At 44.9% G+C, this 23,330-nt stretch overlaps 1 protein-coding gene across 1 annotated transcript in view; it reads left to right on the top strand.

Moving 5' to 3' along the window:
- The window catches only part of LOC106741023 (homeobox protein orthopedia-like), a 34,904-nt gene that overhangs the window by 3,786 nt on the left and 7,788 nt on the right, over positions 1–23,330 (top strand). Inside the window, exons 2-3 of the mRNA XM_014612580.1 lie at positions 1,801–1,935; positions 2,959–3,140. Coding sequence (XP_014468066.1) covers positions 1,801–1,935; positions 2,959–3,140 — 317 coding nt within the window. The remainder of the gene's footprint in view (positions 1–1,800; positions 1,936–2,958; positions 3,141–23,330) is intronic.

The following is a 23,330-nucleotide window of genomic DNA, read 5'->3' as shown; positions in this document are numbered from 1 at the left end:
GGGGGGGGGGGGAGAGAAGGCGGAAAAAATACACGCGCGCGAAACGGACAATTAGCTGCGTCGCGATCCTTTAGTGATTACCGTCTTAATTTGATTATGACTTTCGATAATCCGGTCAATTAATGCGGGATTAAATAATCATTCTCAGTCATTAACAAGAAGAAGGAAGGTATCTCGAAGTAATGCGGCTACAATTACGCGCCGGGGGTAAACGTCGGGCGAACAGACTGTTCTTTTTCCATTAGTGGACGCAAGGCGAATCGCGTGGGCCGCATAACGTTCAGTGTGAACGATGAAGCGACGTTTACCATCGACGGTGTATACACGACGATGTATACACCGGCGGGATCCTCACGATGAAGACATCAAAAGAATCCACCGAATTCTAGCGGAGTAAAGGGGAAAACCCTCCGGCGGAGAATACCGCGGCACTGCTACGCGCCAGTAAAATCGAAATAAAATCATCAAGGCCTATAAAACTAAAACACGGAATAAAGACCCGTCGTAAAGTTCATTCATACCGGGTATTCATTCAGTGAGGCCTCGCTACACGGTGGTCCGACAATATCGGTATCGATTCCTGGGACTTTTATAGTTTCGTAATTACGGTCCGAATAAAATAAATAAAAATTTGAACTTCGTTAATTATGTTGCATATTGGCAAACGAGTATCGTATGCGATATTTAACCTGTTCTGCTCGTTTGTTATTGCATTAACAGTTTATACGATTAAGTAAAATTGTCGAGTAACGAGTGCTCGAGTGAATCTCGAAGAGAGACTTCTCGGTAGTTGTTTTCGTACGTTCGGTCTAATTTGATGGGAAATGCTAATCGCTCGTTTCTCTCCAAAGGGCGGGATTTCGACGAAAAATTTGCAGTCGTAGAAATTGAAAATATCTTCGCGACCGGCGGGCCGAGCTTTCGCGTCAAATACGCTCAATTTTGCATGAAATTCCCCATGCTTGCAAATGCGCGCGACTAAACGAACGACGAGTTTCAGATAAGCCGCCTTGTCGTTCCGAACTTTTCAGATCACCTCGTATCTCGCGCGGATAGAGAGAGAGAGAGAGAGAGAGAGAGAAATAGAGATCCTCGTCGCGTAGGCGGGCGGAAATTTTTTATGGACGCACTTGTTCTCGCTCGCTCACGACACGGACGCATCGTTCTACGTCGTGAACGGGCCTACCTGACTAAACTAGTTTACCTCATTACGTAAGCATCTTCGACAATGCACAACGACGCGCGATACCGACGCCGCGATCCGAGGCACACCGTCCGAGAAGTGTGGATGTCGGTCTGACATGGCCTGACACGGACACCCTTTGCGACGCACACGTACATACAGAGACGCAAGTTCATCACTCACATACGACACACACGCGGAATCACACATGTGCGCACGCGGCTACGTGCACACACGTGCACACACACGCGCGCGCATACGCGTGTGTGCTCATGCGAGCCTGTGTGTGGAGGATCGAGACATGTATTTGCTCGCCTAGAAGCCGGAGTACGGTGACGATTCTCGCACCTCCTCGCTAAGTGGTCCGTACGCCCCTCGGCCAGCTTCTGCTCCTATACAAATTTAAACTACGTAGAGCGGCCGCGTGGGGCGGGCGGGAGACGTGCGTGGAGCACGAGGAAGCCCAGCGAGAAAAAAAAGCGAGGAGAGAGAGAGGGGGGTGAGAAGGGGGAGGGGGGGCGAGGAAAAAAACGAATCGGAAGAAAACTGAAGCGGCTCGTATATTCTTTCTTTTTTCCCGCTTCTCTCATGCTCCTTGCTGCCCGGCGCGCTCGCAGGAGCGAAGGATGCGCCGGATCTGAAGCGATACGAGAAGGAGCACGGCGTGCTGGGAGTGAACTTGGGCTCCAGTCTGTCCGCGGGTGCTGGCCTCACACTTCATCAGGAATTGATCATGACTATGCCCGGCGCAGGTAAGCTCGCGTTTGAGAAACGTCCGGCTTCGGCTAGTCGACGAATCAATCGCACGTGCTAAAAATAGAGAGAGAGAGAGAGAGAGGGAGGGAAAGGAGACGGCTGGCAGCCACGCGAACCGCAAAACTTTAACTCTCGATCCATCGGCTTTCGTCGAACGAGCCTGTCCGGCGTTCGCCGCGTTTACTCTCGAAACGTTTCCCGCGACGGAAAAGTGCGCGTCGCAAGGTTACGAAGTTACAACGAACAAAGACGAGGTCGGATGACAAAGGAGCTCGGAAATTCAATCGTTTTGTTTCACTCGCTTTTCCTATTTGCGTTACGACGTCGTGATAACGCTGCGAAATTGCTTGCAAGTGATTCGAAATGAAGCGAATAAGCGCGCGCGAGTTTATATGTGCATACATATGCGGGATTATATTTATTTATTAAACGAACCCGGGGGGAGGAGGAGGGGGTGAACGATAGTGAACGAGAAAATAAGTCGCATCGATCTTCTATGAATCCTATGTAAGCGGCCGTAATAAGCGCGGCGAGATATTCTCAGAATGGATTGCGCGATATTTGCATCGCGAGTTAGAAAGCCAGGAACCATTTTCCTGAAAATGTCAACAGAGTCGGGCGCCGCGCCTCTACGAGATCGTTCCGAGGGACGCGTTTCGGTGCATTAGTAACGTAAGTTGGAAAATCCATCGCGTTTTTCCCAATGGTACTTTAGCTTCCCCAAATTGACCGCGTGCCGTCTGTGGACTAATTTCTTCGAAGTGCGTTAATTGCAACTGTAATAACTGAACTTTGCACGTTGGCTATTTTCGTAAAGTGTTCCGCTTCTTTAAACGCAAGGGAAATATTTTCTTCTCGCAATAATAATAATAATAACATGGTAATCGTGTTTTTCCGACCAGCGACTCGTTAGAATCGCGGTTATGGATAACGCATGCCGGGGAGAAACGCGAAAATCTTTTCTAATCACGATGTTCTTTTATTTATGCATTATCCGACGATCGTGTTGTGCGTTGCAGGAAGTGCGTCGGGGATCGGGCAAGGCGATGACAAACCCGCGAAGCAGAAGAGACATCGGACGCGCTTCACACCGGCCCAGCTCAACGAGCTGGAAAGGTGTTTCGGCAAAACCCACTATCCGGACATCTTCCTGAGAGAAGAAATCGCTCTAAGGATCGGCCTCACGGAAAGTCGCGTTCAGGTAGGTGTGGTCGGAATTATACAACCCCCTCTCTCCCCCATGTGCCCCCCCCCCCNNNNCCCCCCCCTTTCCCCGCTGCCCACCCGTCTCGGCACGAAATGATTAATCCAGCATGCGGCAGAGCTTATCGCGTGACCGCGCGTTTACCGTCGTGCCGGAATTACGCGAATTTATACATGCAGACGTTATACGTATTAAAATGGAGCGGTAATCCAGCGGCGGTGATGTTGGCCCCGGCCGACAACGTTACGTGTCGTCCTCTGGGCGCTTCTCTCTTGAATCGCTCGGAAAAAAACATCGCGTGATTCAACTTTCTTGCGAACCGGAGAGGCGGCGGAATTAATTATTTCTTTTTTTTTCCTAGAAAGCCGCGGAGGATTTCACTTTTTATGACGCACACGCTCACGGAGATTGATTTACTTACGTAAACGTCATCTGTCGTATCGTCACGTCACGACGACACATCGCACGATGTTGACTTAAATATTACACGATTTTTAAGAGCGCAGCGTCCTCATTCAGTAACTTTTAACGTGTGCGTTGCAGGCATAACGCACGTTAAATTTTTGCGTAAACAAAATGTATCGCAAAATAGCTGCGGAACGGAGCGCCAATGAATGACGAAACTGTCGTTACAAATTACAAGATAAGGAGGCTGGTGATCTTCTATTTGAACACGATAATTGAAAAAACGCGCGTTGGGCATTTCATTTGCTATTTTATTTGTTTGTTACTTTACTGAGTTTCTGGCCAGGAAATGGCCGAGAAACGCTAGCCAGAATTTCAAGAGTTTTCGCTGGAAACTGAAACTGTCCGGTATTAACTTACTATTTTCTTGGAACAGTTTATGGCGGCGAGTAACTGACCGAGAAATAATAGTCAATACTTTTTGGATCAGTTTCTGAACAGTTACCGTCCAGTTAATTCAAGCCAGTAAAACACTGTCCATCTTCGCCTGGTGGCCAGTTTTTCACTGGCATTTTTCTACTCGGGGCGACAATGAGACGTCGTGAGATTGCGAAGAGACGCGCGGTAATTTTTCATTTTAACCTTTACAAAGGTTTCGCAAGAGAACGTGTAACACACGGGCGTTTGACGTGCGAAAGTTCGCTGACTCGAACGTCACTCGTAATTGAGTGATACGAACGTTAGGGGGTTACAAGGTAGCATAAATTGTCGCGGTGACCTCGCGGGTCGCCTCGGAACGCATACCCAGACACACAATATGCCGGAACTCAGGCAGAATCAATTGTGTCGGCCTACTGTGGCTTTTTGGGATTAAAGTGAAACTTGGAGCAGCGGCTAAGCCCTCGCCCTGCGGGGTTCCGAATTTTGGTGGGTTCCACTTGGTTGCGAGGCGACCGCGCAAACTTTCCGGAAGCTCGCAATTCCCGGCTTCAGCGAGTCAGGAATCTCGGGGCCGAAGATCGGGAAATCTCGATTGCGGTTTCGGCTCCCCTCCCGTGCACCGATGTGTTATAACCTTACCTTTTCCTTCTTTTTTTTCTACGACAGCTCAGATCAGTTATTATTTAGCTTTTCATAAAAAACCTTCTAATAAAGGAATTTAACATTGCGAGTTAAATTCGCAAAGTAGTTGCTGATAATATCGCCGTATATTGTATTAACACGGTAAAGCGCTGAGAATCCCAGAAATAACGGCGAACATTAGCGATGAACATTAAAAATAGACGCCTCATTCATAAACGTCAGATCAGATTAAAAAGGACACCGCACATCGAACGCGCGTCTCTTCCGCGTTTTATACTTTAACGAGCATAATGTGTTTTTCACAGCAAGAATACACACTTCATTTCCGCAGTTCGCGGCTAAATACGGAGCCAATGAAACTTTATGATGTCTGAACTCGAAAAACGAAAATTTTCGCGCTTCTGTTCTATTCGTGTGAAGCATCGACGACATTTTTGTCCGAAAATGCGCCCCCCTTCCCCCGGTACTTCAACTAGTAGTCGACTCGATTAAAAATCAAATTATCGTGCAAAATATTTTTCCCGCCGAACGAAATATCTCGTGCGAACTGGAAAAAAAATGTGCAACGAGGTGATCCCATTTGATCGGCAATTTTACGAATCGAATTAATTTGAGAGCACGAGTTATCCGCGCGAGAGCTGAAGATCATTCAACCCCATCGAGAGTTCGATCATCGTCGCGCTGGAGAAAATGAGAGAAAGCGCTTCTCTCCCCTTCTCTGCCGGCTATCAGCTGACAGAGCTTTTTTAAGTCTCCGGGGCACGTCTAGAAAAACGGAGTTAATAGAAATTCATGAAAATTTTATTCGCAACTCGGAGGCGTCAGTCAAAAGCCGGGCGTCGCGCCGCATATCAAGCAGCCACGCTGCTCCGACCCTTTCGCGCGCGTACGTGTATAAATTCGCACATGCGAGTCGCCGGATACACACACCGTCTGTACTCTCTTCGTTCTACGAGAGTACAATAAGATGCCATTTCGCGCTCACAGCGGCGAATAGTTATCCCGATAGGTGGGATCATTGAACGAGAGTACTTTATTCTCGCAGGAGGTAACTTTAGTAGCACAGTAAAAAAGCTTCTAAGATCGGTCCGTTCGATACCCGAGATACGGTGACACGTAAATTTTAATTTGCGACCTTCGTCACTTATTGATTGCCTCCGCAGAATTCGCTAGTCGTGTCTGAAATCTTTTCCAAATACTGATACTCGTATCGTATTATTTTCGGAATATTCAAACGAAGACTAAACACTTCTTTTTTCTAAATATATGATTAAAACACGCGGAAAGGATTTCACCGTAAGGTAAAAATACCAATGCCTGGACACGGCATTCTAATTGTGGATATTTCGTCATTTTGTTCTTTAAGTACGAATGTTTAATCCTCAAACGTAAAATATTTGTACGTGTTCAATATGTTTATTGTACGTTCTACGTTGAAAGTTTAAGTATTCGTATTTAAAGACCAAAATAACATAAACGTCGTTCCAGAGATAGGTACGTGTAGACATTGGCACTTTTGCCTTAATGGATTTTCGTAAAACATTATCGATAATAAATTTCCGCTGTCGCACGCGAATTAGACTCGCGTCTAAGTTTAACCGATCCACCGTGAAAATATGCCGTTGAGATACGGCGCTTCGGACACGGACATTAAATTATTCGAATGTCTTCGTGATCTCAAATAGCTTTGTAATCGTCACCCTTACTTTGTGCTGTCGGGAATCAATGCGTTTACGTTTCTATACATGCGCCACCGAAAATGACGTTTTGCAAACGTTCGAATTGGTCGCTCACCATTGCGCATCGACATCCAACGACGTTCGATGTTTAGATTCACCGGTGAAATTCAACGTTATGTTTCCCGACCGCGTCGCGCTCCGCGTTCGTGCAGCCTCCTCAGCCAATCCAATACCAGAAATCCAGCACTTCGATATTATTCAAGAGTCGCGAATCGCATGGAAAAAATCGCGAAGCGGATACCACGACGCTTTTCGAGTTGAAATTTTAGTTCTATTATTTAAATTCATTCAAACTTAAAGGAGAATCTCAGAATATAACGGAAAGTGAACAAAAACAAGTGAAGAAACATATTGAGAGGTTCGGGATAATACTCGCGATCGAGAGAATCTTGTTAGACGCAAATTTCAAGTAGATTTAACATTTTATTTGAATTAACTATTTGCGATTATGATTCAACGAATCTTATCTCAACAACTATGTCCCAATTTTCCGATCGCGAAAAGTTAAACGCGAGAGCTGTCCTGATAAACCTACCTTCGAGCCGACCTTGCTCGACTCGAATCGGAACCTCCGGTACGGCACCCGCGTCCCCGGGAACCGCACCCATCCTATGGCCGCGAGCTCTGCCAAATCTGGAGCAAAAAGCGAGTTTCCGATCAGTTGATGTAACAGATAGATGTAGATCGAGAGAATACGGAGGCTGCTCTCTGTGCCTCTCTAAAACCGAAGAGAATAAACGCGCTTAATTACCATTAAGATTTCGGCATGACATCGCTGCTCGAAGCAACACTTGACGATCACGAAAATAACACTCGCGCGAAATAATAGGTCTGTCCTTTTTCGATGAACTGAGTGCACTTATGTCTTACTTCATGCTTTATAGCTATTATAGACGATTCTTTAACTATGCATCTATCTCTTTTTATGTTTTATAAATGTACACTAATTCAGTGAAAAGGAACAAATCTAATTTTACGAACCTCACGCACGCTCCGATTTATCAGAACAAGTGGGGGATCACACGCGATCTGCCCGCTTCCACGTCAAGGTTTGTTATGATTGCTCGGTAGTCACGGCACTATCTGTGTTATTATGACTAAAGTCACGTGCCCTTCAGCCAGCGAGGCACGCCTGAGAGAGCCGTTACGTCGTGTACTCGCTTATCTCACGCTCCTACATTATGATATTAATATTACCGTATTATGTACTGTTTCACGTAATATTAATGTTACGTTATTATTTCATAACGTTATGCACTACACGTTATCGCGGTGCTTCCCCTTGACTCTCAAACCGTCGAAATGAGTAAATACGAGAAACGGAAGCGACGGCTCACGCGCCGAGATGGCCAGCGGAAAAGACGCGATAACGAGTTTATCGTCCATATTCTCAACTCACTTTTACTAATAAAAGTGCCTCTAAAGATGCCTCTAAAGGAACCACCTAATTGGCTGAGAAGCCACCTATAATAGAAATTCAATTTCATGTATTTTTGACAGAAGCAGAACGACAAATGGGCAAAAGAATATTCAATCGGTTAATAAGCAAGCCTGCTGCTCGTGAAATGAGCAGTTCTGCTTTAGAAACACCCCCGAATAAAACTGAATGAAACTCGAAATAATACCCTGAATAAAACTCTCAAGTTCTTGCTTTCCCAAGTAGTTCCTAAGCAATATTGCTCTAGAAGTACTCCCGAGTAAAACTCTATCAAGTTCTTGATTCTCTAAGTGATCCCTAAGCACTATTGTTACAATTAATGAGAATTAATGCATTAATATTAGACAGTAACTGGATGGATGGCTGGGAAAACTATATTTCTACCAGGAATATTTGAAGCACTTTTATCGATGAAAACGAGTTGAGAATACGCTTCCTTTTTCAGTGTTTCTCCACGGCTTTTTACTCACGACATTACAGAAAATCGAGCGACGGCTTCGATACATTCGCGTGCGGTTCGCTCTTGCACGCCCCGCGCTAACCCCGATTCGATCCGCGACTTCTGTGCACCCGTCGGGCGGGATCGCGACACATTGACCCCGGGCGCGCGCACTTTCCGGAAGTGTTTAACAAATTAGCGGTTTCAAAGTCACCCCGGACACCTTCCTCGGGACACCTTTCGGAGGCTCTCTCGCGCGCATTCGCTCGACGGTGAACGCAGGAACGTTCGCACACATCGAACGACGCTGGCGAAGGACGATGGGATAGAGGGCGGGGGGGGNGGGGGGGGGGGGGGGGGAGTTGAGAAAAAGGAAAAGGGAAAAAGCAGGGAAAAAGGAGGGAAAGCGAACTGGGATTCGTAGGTCTGTCGACAGGGCGGCAGGCTGCCTAATTGAAAGAGGTTTTCCGTGGGCGAGGGGTAGACATCAGCGTGAACGAAGCGTTTCCAAGGAAACCCGGCGGCGGGCACTCGTGTGGAGAGGGCCTTCGGCACCAATGGGGCTGCGAGGGAAAGGCGCCGGCGCTCAGCATCGCTATATTATCGAGCGTCGCTATCAAAGCTTTCTTGACTTGCCATGGCGGATCCATCGCGTATTTTGAGAACGATTTGCCCGGCTATCCCCTTCTCGTTCTTCCGTCCGTCCGTCCTTTCGTTCGTTTCGCTTCCTTTTTAATCACGCTCGTCGTCGCGCATCGACGCCGATGACACGCGATCACACACGCACCTTCCGTCGGGATCCCGATCGTCCGCACCTCCCCTGCAGAGAGACGGACGGTTTCTCACCGGTTGCAGGTGGGGTGCGGCGGCCCCGTGCGAGATATTTTCGCTGGCCGAGACGCCGCCGCATTTATATTTACGGATCGAGCACGTTGAATCGCGACGTTGAATTATAAATCGCATCGAATACCAAGGAATCTCGAAACGCTCCTCGGGATGGACGCGCGTCTCGCAGTTCCCAAGGATCGTGGCTGATGAACCGTTGTCGTCTCATTCGGTCCCCCCTCTCTCTCTCTCGCGCGCGCGTGCCCCGCTCGTGAAAAATTCAATTTAAAAGCTCGCGACGCGCCGGTCGAAACGGGTTCGGAACACGGGCCGGTCCGTTTTTTCCGGGCGCACGCGTTTTTGCAGCTCGCCCGTGTGCCGTCGCACGCTACGTAAGCTGCGACGACACGCTCTGCGCGTCATTGACACGCGGTAAACGTAATAGCTCTGTTGTATAATCGTTGCATTAATGGGTAGAAAATTGCTCGTTACGAGTGCGAGTTGCACGTAATAGCGCGCCGCTGCTCTTTCCCCTGCCCTCTATCACCCTGATAACGCGCGATAGGCGCGCGCGATAGTTCCACGCCGATTGTTGTTCCGCTCGCCGCCCGATAGGTATTGCTTATCCAATCATCCTTTACACGCGTCTGGCCTCCCTTTAAATTTCATCGAACGATCTTGCGGACCGTGCGCGCTCGGCGAGGGGGAGGAGGGGCGCGCGAGCGGGTAGTATCGGTTGAAAAGAGTGGTCGCTCTTTTTATTTATTTTTTTTTTCGAGTTTTTCACGTTCTCCCCGTCTACGCCATCTCGAAAAAATAAATAGAAAGATACACGCACGTGTACGTTGCGCATGGTGTCCGCGATTACTCTGTCATTATATAAAGAATCGAGCCGTATATTTTTCAATAGTTTATCGATACACGCGCGTGCATGTGCACACAACGCGTGTCACCATACTGTACGCGACGATTAATTTCCAAACGAAAGAAAGCTTTTTGTCGTTAACTCTCTCTCTCTCTCTCTCTCTCTCGACGCACTCAAAATTCATCAATGCCGCGGGTACGCGCGCGCGCTCATTCGCGCCATAGGTAGGATTTCGCACGTACAAATCGGCAAACGCCGCAGGACCGACGCACAGAGAACGGTCCCGCACGGCGAGATTAATCAGTCATCATTTTTCCGATCGCGCACAATGCCGCGCGGCAGAACAATGAGAAGCATCCGTGATTAGCAACAAAATACTTGANGGGGGGGGGGTGAGGGGATCCGGGGTTCATCGATTTGTAGTTTATTACCGTTGCTGCGCGAAGAGAGGCGTAATTGCTGTTCCATCTCTAATTCCCGTTAATGAACAACTATTAAATTGCACGATAACGCATCGTGAGAACTGCTGTGCAAACAACAATTACTTCGAAGTGGCATTACGCAGCTATTTCGAATTATGTGTAACATTTAATTAACATCTTAATGCGATTATTGTTGCGCTGCGAACTCGTTAGCGCGACGATACGTATTGCCTGAGATACGCGACGGAGGAGACACGGCATTGGTTCTCTCTCTCTCTCTCTCTCTCTCTCTCTCTCTCTCTCTCTGTCGCACGGCGTTGCGAAATTTCATTTGTGCGTATAGCGCGACCATCGTCAAATTCACCAGATGTGGCAGCGGCTATGTATCGAATGGCCCGCATTCGCTCGAAATAAAATAATTAAGAGCCGCCGACTTTATCGCTGAAAAATGCACGAGCTTTTTGGTGAGCGTTCGCTCCGCTTGATTAGCCGTAATGGACATAATGAATTTTATATTAGACCGATTTTTATCATTTCCGATTGAAAAAAAGAATGTGAGAAAAAAAAGGATACAACTCGCGCGCCCCGCATGGACGCATCATGCGGCGTGACGATGTCGCGACGGGGAGGGCGAATTACCCCCTTCGTCGTTGCGTCGAAGCAGCAGGACGAGGTGGCTGCTAACATTCGGTGTGTGGATACGAAAAAGCGGAATGAAAGTCTCACGACTCGAGGTTTCGAATATCGCAGAGTGGTATGGTAATTTTAGCAACTCGGTAAATCAGAATGTAATGTCGAAGAGGAAGAGAGAGAGAGAAAGAGACAAATCCGGAGTTTGACGTAGGACATATAAAAATTGTCAAATGGGCAAGATGATTTTGCGAAATTTCTCGACGGTCAGGGGAGAACGCTGACGTGTTTCGCGATAAATCCCAAGCGAAAAAGGGAGCGAGCGAGAGAGAGAAAGAGAGAGGGGGAGAGAGAGAGAGAGGGAGAGAGATGAAAATAGCCACGACAAAATATCGACAGAAATTACGCGTGGAGTGGGGTGTCCGTTTATTAGAGTTGCCATAATATTTCGGAAACTATTCCTCAATGGAGGCGCCGCTCGGCCATGCATTATTTCGCGCGCGGTGGTAAACGCGAAATGCGAGACGACGCTGCCGCCACCGCCGCCACCGCTACCGCGCCGTGCCGCACGCCGCGCGCGCACCGGGAATTCAGGATTGACACACGGGGTCAATGGCTTTTTTTCATGTGCACGGTTGTGCACGGTTTTAGAATGCGCCGCTCCGCGGCGTTATTCCTTACCGTCAATCATAGCCCGAATATTAATTCGCCACGTTCGATACTTCAAATAAAGTTCAATCATCCGCGAGACCGTGTGCCGCGAGCGCGAGTTTGAGACAAAAAGCTTTTTTCAGCCGGACATTTATTACAAAACCGACAGTTTATTTCGGGCGGCGTATCGGCACTTTACGGTTTTAATTACGCGTATTTTAATCCGCCCAGGAGACATTTTCTGTTTCGAGGGAGGGAGGGAAAGAGAGAGAGCGAGGGCCGCGCCTGGGCAGAACGAGCTTTATTAGACTGCACACGGTCGATTTAAATTTAATCATAATGAAGAGGCGATTAAAATTGCAATCGTCCACGGAATAGAACCCATAGCGCCGGGCAGTTAACGTCTGCTAACAGGCATTTAACTTAACTGCCTCAGGTAACTGCTCGTTCCTAGGCTGAAGGGTCCTTTCGATTGCTACCGCCGGAAATTTTATGGGGCACGACCTTTCGTCGATGAGCGCGAACTTTCGGAACCGCCGGTAGGGGAGAGGGCGAAAAAAAGGATTCCGCGCGCGCGATCGTTTTCGCGTGGATTATCGCTTCGTGCTCGCCGATCCGACGAATCTCGATCAATCGTTTGAACGCTGAATCGGTGTAAAATCAGTTAATGCGCGAATTGCGCGCCAATTGCCATCGAGAAGCATTTTTTCGATAAATGCCGTTTTACTTTGTATGAAAACAGGAATCGTAACCGCGATCGACGGGATCGCGAAAACGTCCTCGCGAATCTACGATTTAGAAATTCTCATTATCATCTATCAGACTAGCTATTTTCAATCATTATCTCTATTTGCAAAACATTATGGTAATTATCATTCTCATCTCATTATGTATATTAATTTCTCATTATGATTTTGTAAATTCTCATTATTATTATCTTATTATTATTTTGTAAATTATATTCTTTATTTTTCTTTCCCCCGCGGCGATTATTTATACATTTATATTTCTACGTGCACAGTAGAAAATTTTGTATTGAGTTTACGGTCCACTTTAATTTTTGTATAAATATATTGAAAAGTAACACGAATGTTATGTCAAAAATTAATACCAAATTAATACGTTAATCGACACTGATGGTATAAAATTATTTTAACACTTGCACACGTTGAACATCAGCTTAACATAAAATTTTGCCACGGGACACAACAAACTGACGTATTGTTTGTGTCTCATGATTGTTCGCACATCGCGAGGGAGTACGACCGAAAACTCGATATCACACAACAAAACTTAAAAATAGCAACGAATTACATATGTACGTGTTTAATGAATCGTGTGTCACGACAACGAGTCTCGGCGAGGGAAGGCCACGTCATTGTCCGAGGATTTCGATCCCTTGGAAAAGCCGGCTGGCTAAATGCACGACTTTTCTCGCCACACGATACGTCGCAAGTTCCAGGAGTCACATATGCCACGAGAGATGGTAGCTCGTCCATGGCGCGGAGTATTGCTTTCAAAGTATCCCCCGGGAGCCGGATGAATGGCGATGTCATTCGGCCGTCCTTTGGGATAAGCAAGTGACTGCAGTGAGGATAAATGTAGTTCGTTATTGTCTGCCGCGAGAAATGGGAAATGGTTTCGTTGTTCTCGCGACATTCTCGCGAGAACTCACCGCGGCTTTTTCCAACTTAAGAGCGACGTGAGCGAAAGAGCGCGAGTGAACTCTTTTTTATTTTTCATAAATCTTGCAATTATAACGAGTGATAATTTTGCGAACGTAATATATGCGACCAATAACGAATCATAGAGTTTACTGTTGATGTTCGTGACCTTGGATTATTATTGTATAATTGTGATCTATCGTTTAATAGTCACATTCGGAAAATTGTGCCCGTCCCAAGCTAGAGTATTGCCCCATTATATAGTCTCCATACTTTAAATATCGAAGTTGTTATTGTTGTGTCGTGTTGTAATAAATAATATATTATAATAAGTAATATATTACTTATTTGTTCCGCCTTCGCGTATTCTTAATTTTAATTTCATTGAATTCATTCTGTGATCAATCAGCGACTAGTTCTTCTCTTACGTGTTCTAAAAGGCTTTCCCGGAAATTATTAAACATTATTATTATTATTGTCGTCATAAATTAACGCGACTGTTTCATCTGTTCCAGTCAAACGCACACGACGTGAAAGAAAACTTTTTATTATTCTTTCTTCTCTTTTCCTTCTCTCATTACCCCGATTTAGACCAGGAAAATACTTCGAAAATATTAACTATTTACCAAGATAGACCGTCATACTTGTGTATCGCGCACGTCACCGCCGATAATCTTTTACGAACGGGAAATTACGCGCCGGAGAAAATATCCCGATTCCGCGTAATATCGTCTCCCGCGGAGAGTCGATAATTCCGCCGGTGGCGGTCGACTGGTGCGAAAAGGAGGCACGAGTCCGAGGACGTTTATTGCAAAATCAATACCTTTAACGCGGAGTTACGGTATCGCGCGCGCTCGGCATCGAAAGTCGAATATGATCGAGATCCGCGATATTGAGTTGTAAAATTTCCCGCACGATAAACTATCACCGGTCATTCGCTCGCTGGGTATACACATTCGGCGTATAGCCGGACATGTGTACGCGGCAATCGAGTGTTTTACGACGGCGCATCAAACACGCGCGCGTCAAGTTACCGCGCGCGTCGCGAATCACTCTCGATCACGTCGCGTTAAATCATCGTCATCGTTGCGCATCGCCCTGCTCGATCGTCTTCTTCCGGTTCTACTCTCAATCTGCCTTCTACGCGTGTGGGCGGCGCAACAGATTTCATTACGCCCGGTTTTCACACCGGGCTGCTATAATCGATCGTTTTTTTATTCGACATGTGTCGGAGCATTGTTGCCGGACGTCACTCGGTCGCAAAGGAACTTGTTCACGGTATATTACTTAAGAGGATTCTGGAGTCGTCCCGTCGCAAATTTCTTAGTACCGTATTCGTTGCTGGCTGCACAGAATTAAAACATCATGTTTTATATTTGTTTTTATACATACATTGAATATATACAAATATTTTATGTTTAAAGACGAAACATTGGCATTTAAAGATCAAAACAGCAAGAATGTCCACAGTTAGGTACGCAGGCAACGGTACTTTTACCTTACCTTCGTTATTACTACCGTTAATTTTGCCCCGCGTTTTTTCCCCCCGTCCCTGTCGAAATTTGCGGTGTTGGAGCGTTTCGCGGATCGCGATGGCATTCGTAAAATTCGCATCGATTCGAATCAATTTATACTCCTCCTTGCGTAAAACCGGGTACTCCCCCGCGAGTGAAAAAGCGTAAAACGCGTGCGCGAAATCTCTCCTCTCGTCGCTTTCGCCTCCGCGTCGCGCTGCGAAGATCCAACGCCTCTGCTATGCAGTGGTCTATGCATTTTAAGGGAGGGGTGATTTTTAATGCCGTATAAATATGCATAGGCCGTGATATTAGCTCTTACGTGTCGCCGCCCGAAAAATATCACGTGTGGGGTACGGCGCGTTACACGCACACTGGCTGTGCGCCGTGTGTGTAGCATGCGCGCGAGACACGGGGAGAGAAAAGCATCCCCGTGTAGACGCGAAACCACAGGGCACCGTGGCAGGACATTAGGGTCCTCGATGGATAAATTGTGTCGCTGCGGTGACCCCGGGGAGCATCGTCTAACGCCCATTTTGTTATGACGGCTGCTGTACTGAATAATTCCGAGGCGATAAAAATCCGCAGGTTCGTTTGATTGATTGAAGGGTTGAGAATTCGCGCGTATCTATGCGCAGAAGGAAAGAGAGAGAGAGAGAGAGGGAGAAAGAGAGAGTACATTGCGTAAAGATAACTCAAAAGAAATTTGATAACTTCATAAATCGGATAAATAATTTACAGCGATTTTTTTGATACGTAAAAAATATTATATACAACGATAACAATAATCGATTATTTGCACCGGTGGGATTCTAGAAGCCAAGTTTTTTTGTTAGAAGAATTATATTTAAATGTATTTTTTATTGGTATTTTGAAGAAATTGGCAACGATTAAATGAAGCAAGGGAGAAATATTTTAGTAACTCGAGATTGTTATTATTTTTTCCTGTTCTCCGTTATCACACGTGGATACTTTCCGATACCCAACGGCGAGTCTGAAAGTTAAACAGCGGGAATGTAACGCTACTCGGAGAAAAGTCGATATTAAGAAGAGACATTTCTGGAGACACATTATTATAGTCGCGTCGCTTATTATCCCGACGCAAGAACGAAACAAGACAAAATGTACGGTTGGGAACCTAATATATTACTCGTCGACGAGAAAGAAAAGACGGGGAGGGAGAAAGAAGGAGAGAGAAATAAAAAAATTACGAGACGGAGTTGCTCGCGAGAAGCACGAATTCCGGGGAAAAAACGATTGATACCTCGTTTTTTCCGTAAACGTATGGTGTCATATAGAGGTTTTGCGAGCGAGCTTATCCCGACAAGTAAATCCAGTTCCACGAGCAATTCGAGCTAATTTGACGACAGGTGTCGTAAGCCGGCGATATTGCGCCCGTGAAATAATAATAAAATATAAATGGATCAAGTTTATGGCCGCGGTGCATGTGAGAGCACCGAGTATGCATTTTATCGTCGTGTTACGCGTCAAACCCTTTACGAGATTTGCGCTCTAGAGCAAACCGCCCACGTTTCCTTGTCACGATCAATTTTTCGAGCGCTTTATTAAGGATTGCATCCGCCCGTCCCCTTCGCGCGACGATGAAACGATTAATATTTTTACAACTCGAAGACGCGGCCAGGCAAATATTCTTGCATCTGTAAACTATAAAATTTGGAAACTTGAAATTTACATTGGACAGATTGAAATATAAAATTACGCACGACGAGAACGTTATTATCATAACCACGCGTGATCGATTGTTCGTATACGACGCGTCTCGAAATTACGCGGCGAAAGGACCGATTTTTAATTCTACGTTGCATTAGAAGTCTGACGCTCCGCTAATGGTGCGGTGAAAATCTCTCTCCTGATGGCGCAACGCAACGTGAAACAGTGGGAGGTCTGGGTAATGCGTCTTGCCACCCTCAGACTGTCTCCCGACCACCATCATCAATCAGGGTCACATTCTGCAAACTTATGTAGTATTTATTTTCATTAAATTTATCCGCCCGGCCCAGCGAGCGCCCTTTTGTCGACTCACGGAGGAAGTTCGGCGTCTATAAAAATATATTATAGTCTGTAACGTGCATATGGAGAGAGAGAGAGAGTGAGAGAGAGAGAGAGAGAGAGAGAAAAAAAGAGAAAAATGGAGAAAGAGAGAGAGAGAGAGACTTTAATTTACGAGATGACGTATCGGTCGATAAATTTGCGGATATGAAATATTTAATTATACGGGAAATATAGAATATGCTTAAAGCACTAGCAGTCATCACTGGCAGTCGGAATTGGGTCATACAGACTCGTGTCACTTCGAATTCGTTAAGGGCCGGTCGTTAATCATGTACCTACCGGTTTAATTTCTCATTTCGCATCGAAATATCAGTACGCATCCCGGATCGCGCGAATCTGATTTATCTAGATGTAATAGTTACGAGTCAGATCGCGCGCATATGGAAACGCGATCGGCAACAAATACTGGAACGGCCGGGACACTCCATTCGGACGAATATCGCGGTCGTATAAATTCACCGTATCGTCGGATCATAAACTATTCGCTTCTCGTGTTGTTGCAAAATATTAATCCCGTAAATCGACTATCCCGGGGCGGTGAATCAAGATTTCATCGCGTTTCAAGCTGCTACCCGGCATCACGAAAAGAGAAACGTTATCTCGTTTCGCGGCGATTTGAGGCGTTTCTCCGCGAAGTGAGTCGGACTATTCTTCAATGGCGTGCTGAAAGCTACTCCTATATATCTTGGAGCCTCGGGCAGATCCCGCCGCTTGCCTTGATGGCAAGCTCAATTTATATCAGCGCCTGCTGAAACCCCCTTTACGAGGTCTCGCCACCCCTTCGCTCACCCCCCTAAACCTCACCCTCACCTCAAACTACCCTTGCCTGGCCAATGCTCGCGCGATGCCACCTTCGACCTCCCCTTGAGGGCTCGAGGGCTCCTCCGGAGTTAAACTAAGCCATTCGCGATCGACGAAAAGAAATAGAAAAGGTCGCCTCCGCCTGAAAGAGTCGCGTTTCTCGTCGTCTTCTATGATCCTCTGTCGTTATTGAAGTGCTTCCGAGAAGCGTTACAGTTTGCCTCCGATAAAGCGAGCCGGAGAACGAAGTCGAGACGCATAATGTTCATTGGTTTTTTTTTGTACGGTAAAATTCGTTGAATACGATCGAAAGATAGATCGGGAACGCAGATTAATTAGCGATCATTTAAAGTTTGACGATGCAACCACGCGAAGGCTTTCCTCGAGGGCCAATCTTTCGAAAAAAATCTTTGCATGTACGCAACACCAATGTATTGGAAACATTAAGTAAGAGAGAAAAAAAAATAAATTATTTCAGAAAAAAAAAATAGAAATTAGGTGATAGTTTTTTTTTTATACCGATTTAAATACGTAAAATCGTTAGCGAGCAGAGGCGATAAATGGTCATCTCTAGTAGATAAAAAAATCGCAGCTTTTTCCTCACGTTTTGCAACTCTCTATCGAATATAGATGTGCGCGTGATTTAATAACGCGTTATCGTTATTGAAATATCGATCGTGTGCGCATTACACAGTCGCGTTACAAATGCGCGATGGGGGATAATTCATTTAACGGATGGAATTACTTGAATCTGAAATTAATGAATAGCGAATTATAAATGTAAATAATCTGTTATGCAAATTTCGCGTAAGCTTCCTGGACAAAAATGCCGGCGGTAGAATTTATGGTGGCGACTTTTACGGGGCGGCGGACGGGAAAACCGTCGAACGCTCACTAAATATAAATAAACGGATGATATCGAGCATATCATCGTGTCCATCTAATATGTAACATTCATCCATACATCGAGATACTTGTAATAAACAACTTTTCAAATATACTGACGAAATGATATATAAGAATACTAATGAAAATTAATTTCCGATCAATGACGAATCGACTGCGTCGCAATTTCTACCGTTAACTTTAATCGAAAATTCATGTAATGACACAGATTTTATTTTTCTTCTCAATAATGGCTAATTATGAGAAGTTATTTAGCGATCAAATGTTAAATGATCACCAAAATGACCAGAAAAGAATAGTCTTAAATCAACGATAGATAATCTCATAAGCCAAAATATAATATTCTTGGGAGATTTTTTTAGTCCTGAATTGAGTGCAAGTAATATTTGCATCGATACAGATTCAATCGGATCAAGACTAAAAATCTTCCTCGAAAAGAACGAGCCGTCTCGAACAGTCGGACTGTCAAGAGATTCAGTGTCGATTATATGAAACCAGCAACGTCCGTATCCACCCTCATCCTGATCCCAGGTGCTTCCTGGGAACAGCTGCCACAGCGCACGCGCCCTTGCGCCAGCGAAGCAGTGATTGATCAATTTTTAAAAAGCAATGTTCCTAATTGACCCGCCGCGCCGGTTCGCCAGGACGCTCGTATCTTACGAAGAGGCATCGGTCGAGGCATCTTAGTCATCGAAAGGTGTGTTCCGTCACGAATCACGCCAGTTGCGCGCCTCGCCGGACACCCTTTCGAGTCCGCTCGCTAACAATGAAACATCAATATATCAGCCATCGATCTTTTATTAGTGCATTCACGATAATGCGTAGAACACGGAGTGCTTCGCTTTCGACTTTTACGCGAGCATCATCGGCCGATTGGAGCTCCGATAAATTCTTTACTAACGATGACATTATTTACCGTGTTGACAGTGCGAGTACGTAGAATACCATTAGAAGTTAGTTCGTCATTTTTCGCATCGCATGTTTCTCTAATGTCACATTCGCCTCCTTGCTCTCTTTTAAGTTGAATTAGTGAAAGTATCGCTAATTGAATCAGTAAAACAATATTCTGCGGATAATCGGTGTATTTACTAATTTTTGATAGAAACTCTTTCACTCAGCTCTTTTGTCCGATTCTTCACTGATTTTTGGCTAGTGAAAGAAGTATTAAATAATATTTTTTTTTCTGCATTTAGATTTTGCAGCGAAATATTATCGATACGCAGTGCTATATTTATAACTATGACTATTGCTTATAAATAAGCGATTGCTTCTCAGTGATATACTGATTGCACTTTAGAGAATGTATACAGTTGTATTTTACACATTGCGTTTTTCAGGGATAACGTACTCGTACCGTCGCTTCGGACACGCGAGTTTCCAATGTTTATTCTAGCATGATTGATACCGTTTGAACGAACCGAAAAGTATCGATAACCGAAAGTATCGATTTGCATCTGTAGTTGACGGTGAGTTTGACGTTTGATTAATGACGTCGCGAATGGACGTCGGACATCATATTTTTGCAGCGCGCTTTAGTTACGTCGATTGAGGATTTTAATTTTCGCGGATACCCCGCGAAATTGCCAAGGATACAAAGATCGTCTCAGGCACAGACCTATCGATTTCTTTCCTTGAGCGACAACGATTATCGGACGGATTAAAGTAGTTCTACGGTAAAGTATGCAGTACACTAATCTCATCATAATCCGCCTCACGTTGGTGGAATGCCCGTGAAAATATTGGTGTATCGCCGAGTGATAATCCACCTGATAAGGATGCTGATAGTTGCTGCAGTAAGCACTGCTTCCTTATCATTATTATTAGCAGAGGCGGAAGGATGGGCATTTTGCGTGTTTATTTTTACGCTCAATGCGCCGAAAATATATATTGTTGAAACTGGCAGAAATTGCTTTCTTAAGTTGAATCGGTGACAGTATTCTACCGATGATTAGTAAGTATTCATTAATTTTTAGTGAAAGCTCCTCCACTCAGCTCTTTTGTCTAATACTTCGGTGATTTTTACCAGTGAAAAATTCATAAATCGCTGCAAATTGTTGTTACGCGTCCCATATAGTAGAAATATACGTACATGTATATACATTCAACCATATGTCATATTTTTGGCGTAGTTCGTATGGTAGTAGGCTTGAGAACTGGAGATTCAAGTTTAAGTCCTATCATGATAAGTGTATTTTTCAAGTATAGTAACAATTAAATCAATTAAATATAATTAAAAATGTTACTGATTTGCAGTGCTATAGTTATAATTATGATCATTAATGACTACTTCTCAGTAATAATACACTGATTGCACTTTAGAGAGTATATTTCTTTGAAAGTGAGATACATATCAGTGGAATAACTGGGGCGCATGTTTGAAATGAAAATTTTATTTTGTTACGAAACTCACGAATATCCTCGTGTACTTTGCATAAGCCCGCTGAAGTCGAGACACCCGGTGATTAATAGTTATTAAAATTTACCGAGACTAGCCTACTGTGGAAATTCAGAAGCGCTTATTTTCGTATATCAATCGATTTCCAAAAGGAAGCCGTCATGTATCTTTGACATCAGAGTTCTACCGCAATTGTGAAAATACCGTCTATTTTCGGCGGTCGTGACATTCGCCGCTGCGATAAACATCCTTTGCCGTTTTTATTACCGAATATTATGCGCGAAGTCACTCGTGTCTCTTAGTGTTCGGTTTCGTGTACGTTGATGTGAATTTATCCGCGACGATGTCATGAGATGCTGCTCAAATATGCGCACATACACACATATGTACAACGATCTGCATTCTATTTCCACCACTCCTACAAACGAATTTCCGGCCGTCACCACTTCCTAAATAAATCGACTTATCCGAGAGTATTAACCTGAGAGAAGTCTGCGCTGACTTTTCAAACGCGAGCATCGACGAATTTAAATTGAGAATAGGAAGGTCGAGTCAACGATCACTCCGTCGCTTTTCGGAGTGAATCTACGATTCCTGGCGCAAAATAAAGACGAAATTATTGATCGCACAGCTGGTATAACTTCCGGTATCGGACACGCACGTCGAAAGCACTCGTTCGCGCGTTGTTATTTCGTAACAGGAGTCATTAGCATCCACCCGCGTTAATTAGCGGAAGTTCTGCCATACGTATATAGGCTCGATGCGCGAGAGGTATCAGGGGGGTGGTACGTGATAATGCGCGATATACATGTAGGCAGTCTCTCCCGTGCTTTTTCCCACTTCTCGGCGCGTATCGGCGCGTAACGGCGAATTATCCACGGGCTTTTAGCCGCGGTTCCACCGTAGTTCTACCGTGAAATCGACACGCCTACGACCTAGGCGAGATTTGTGCGACGGGGTGAAGACATCGCGAGCACGAGTGAAGGGCGGTTTGCGTTGGAAATGTTCACCCTTGTCGTGATCGTATTTCGAAATATCGAGCACATTGCATCGAGAGATACAAACCAGGGCTAGAAATTATAATCGAAGTTTCGAATTTCTGGACCTTCGAAACGTTATGTTTGAATATTGAAATTTTGAAGTGTGAAAATTCAAATATTCGAATGTTTGAATATTCGAAACTTCAAAAACTGGAAAGTACAGGAGCAATAATATGGTCCCTCACTAAAATAGATTAAAAAAAAATTGATTATTGGTTATTACTTAATTTGTTGGAAAAACACTAAAAATTGGCGTTGTTACAAATTTATATATTTATTCAAATTCAATTTTCTTAGAAGGAGCAACAATGAACATGATCGTGATTTTTTAATGTAGATATACTTATTTACGATTACGAGTATTTATTTACGATATTCTAAATATTTTAAACGAAATATTTAAAAAGAAAAATCCCCAAAAATGTCTTTCTGACTGTTCCAACCGTGACGATACACACATTTATGTTGTCCGAAAAATAACATTGCAATAATATCGACGAAAAAAAATGCATGAAGATATCGATCTGTTTAGCAAAGAAAACAAAGAACCAGGCGCTTCACATAAGAGTACGCGGAAGAACACTATGATAGATGAGTGACATGTATACGACCGTCGTGAAAAAAGACGCTCTAAAAGATATGAGAAATGGAGAATGGCGATGCTAATATGCAGTAGTGATTAGCAAACATGAGCGCTATTTGGATTCTAACTGGCCTAAGTGACGGTAGTTAACGATTAAATATTAACGGCAGCGAGATTCGATAGTGCCGCAGCTCGCGTACGGGCGATTGAGAGTATAAATTAACATAAATTAGATATAATTGTATCCGCAGTTCTCCGTGAATAGACGGTGTGCCGAGAGTGTTTCGGATCTCGCGTTCAACGAATTCACCGCCGACACTCCGCTTCGTTAGATTTCGTCACATTCGCGTTAGAAAGGAAGCTCGCCGTTATCCGTGCCGGGAGAGCTCACGTATGCGAGAGAGCGCGGATATTAGTATCTCATATCAGCTTTTATCAGGGTGTAGCGAATTTTATGGAGATGGAGGAGGAACTGTATTCGATTCTACGCCACTGACTGATATATAGACGCTGATTCGGTCCCAATGCACTTAACACCACCCAGCTCTAATGCCATTCTCTCGTCACGAGCGTCCATCCTTGAGAGTCAAGAGACCCGCCAGCTGTTACGAGCCGCCGACAAATATCACGGGACGATAAACGTTAACTTTGAACGCCAAAAATGACGTCATTGTCTTCGATTAAACGTTAGCATTAACGAGGAGATTACACGTG

The sequence above is a fragment of the Dinoponera quadriceps genome, unplaced genomic scaffold, assembly GCF_001313825.1.
Source record: "Dinoponera quadriceps isolate SergipeBrazil2010 unplaced genomic scaffold, ASM131382v1 scaffold367, whole genome shotgun sequence".
Classification (NCBI taxonomy): domain Eukaryota; kingdom Metazoa; phylum Arthropoda; class Insecta; order Hymenoptera; family Formicidae; genus Dinoponera; species Dinoponera quadriceps.
This window is presented reverse-complemented; position numbering and strand designations above follow the sequence as displayed.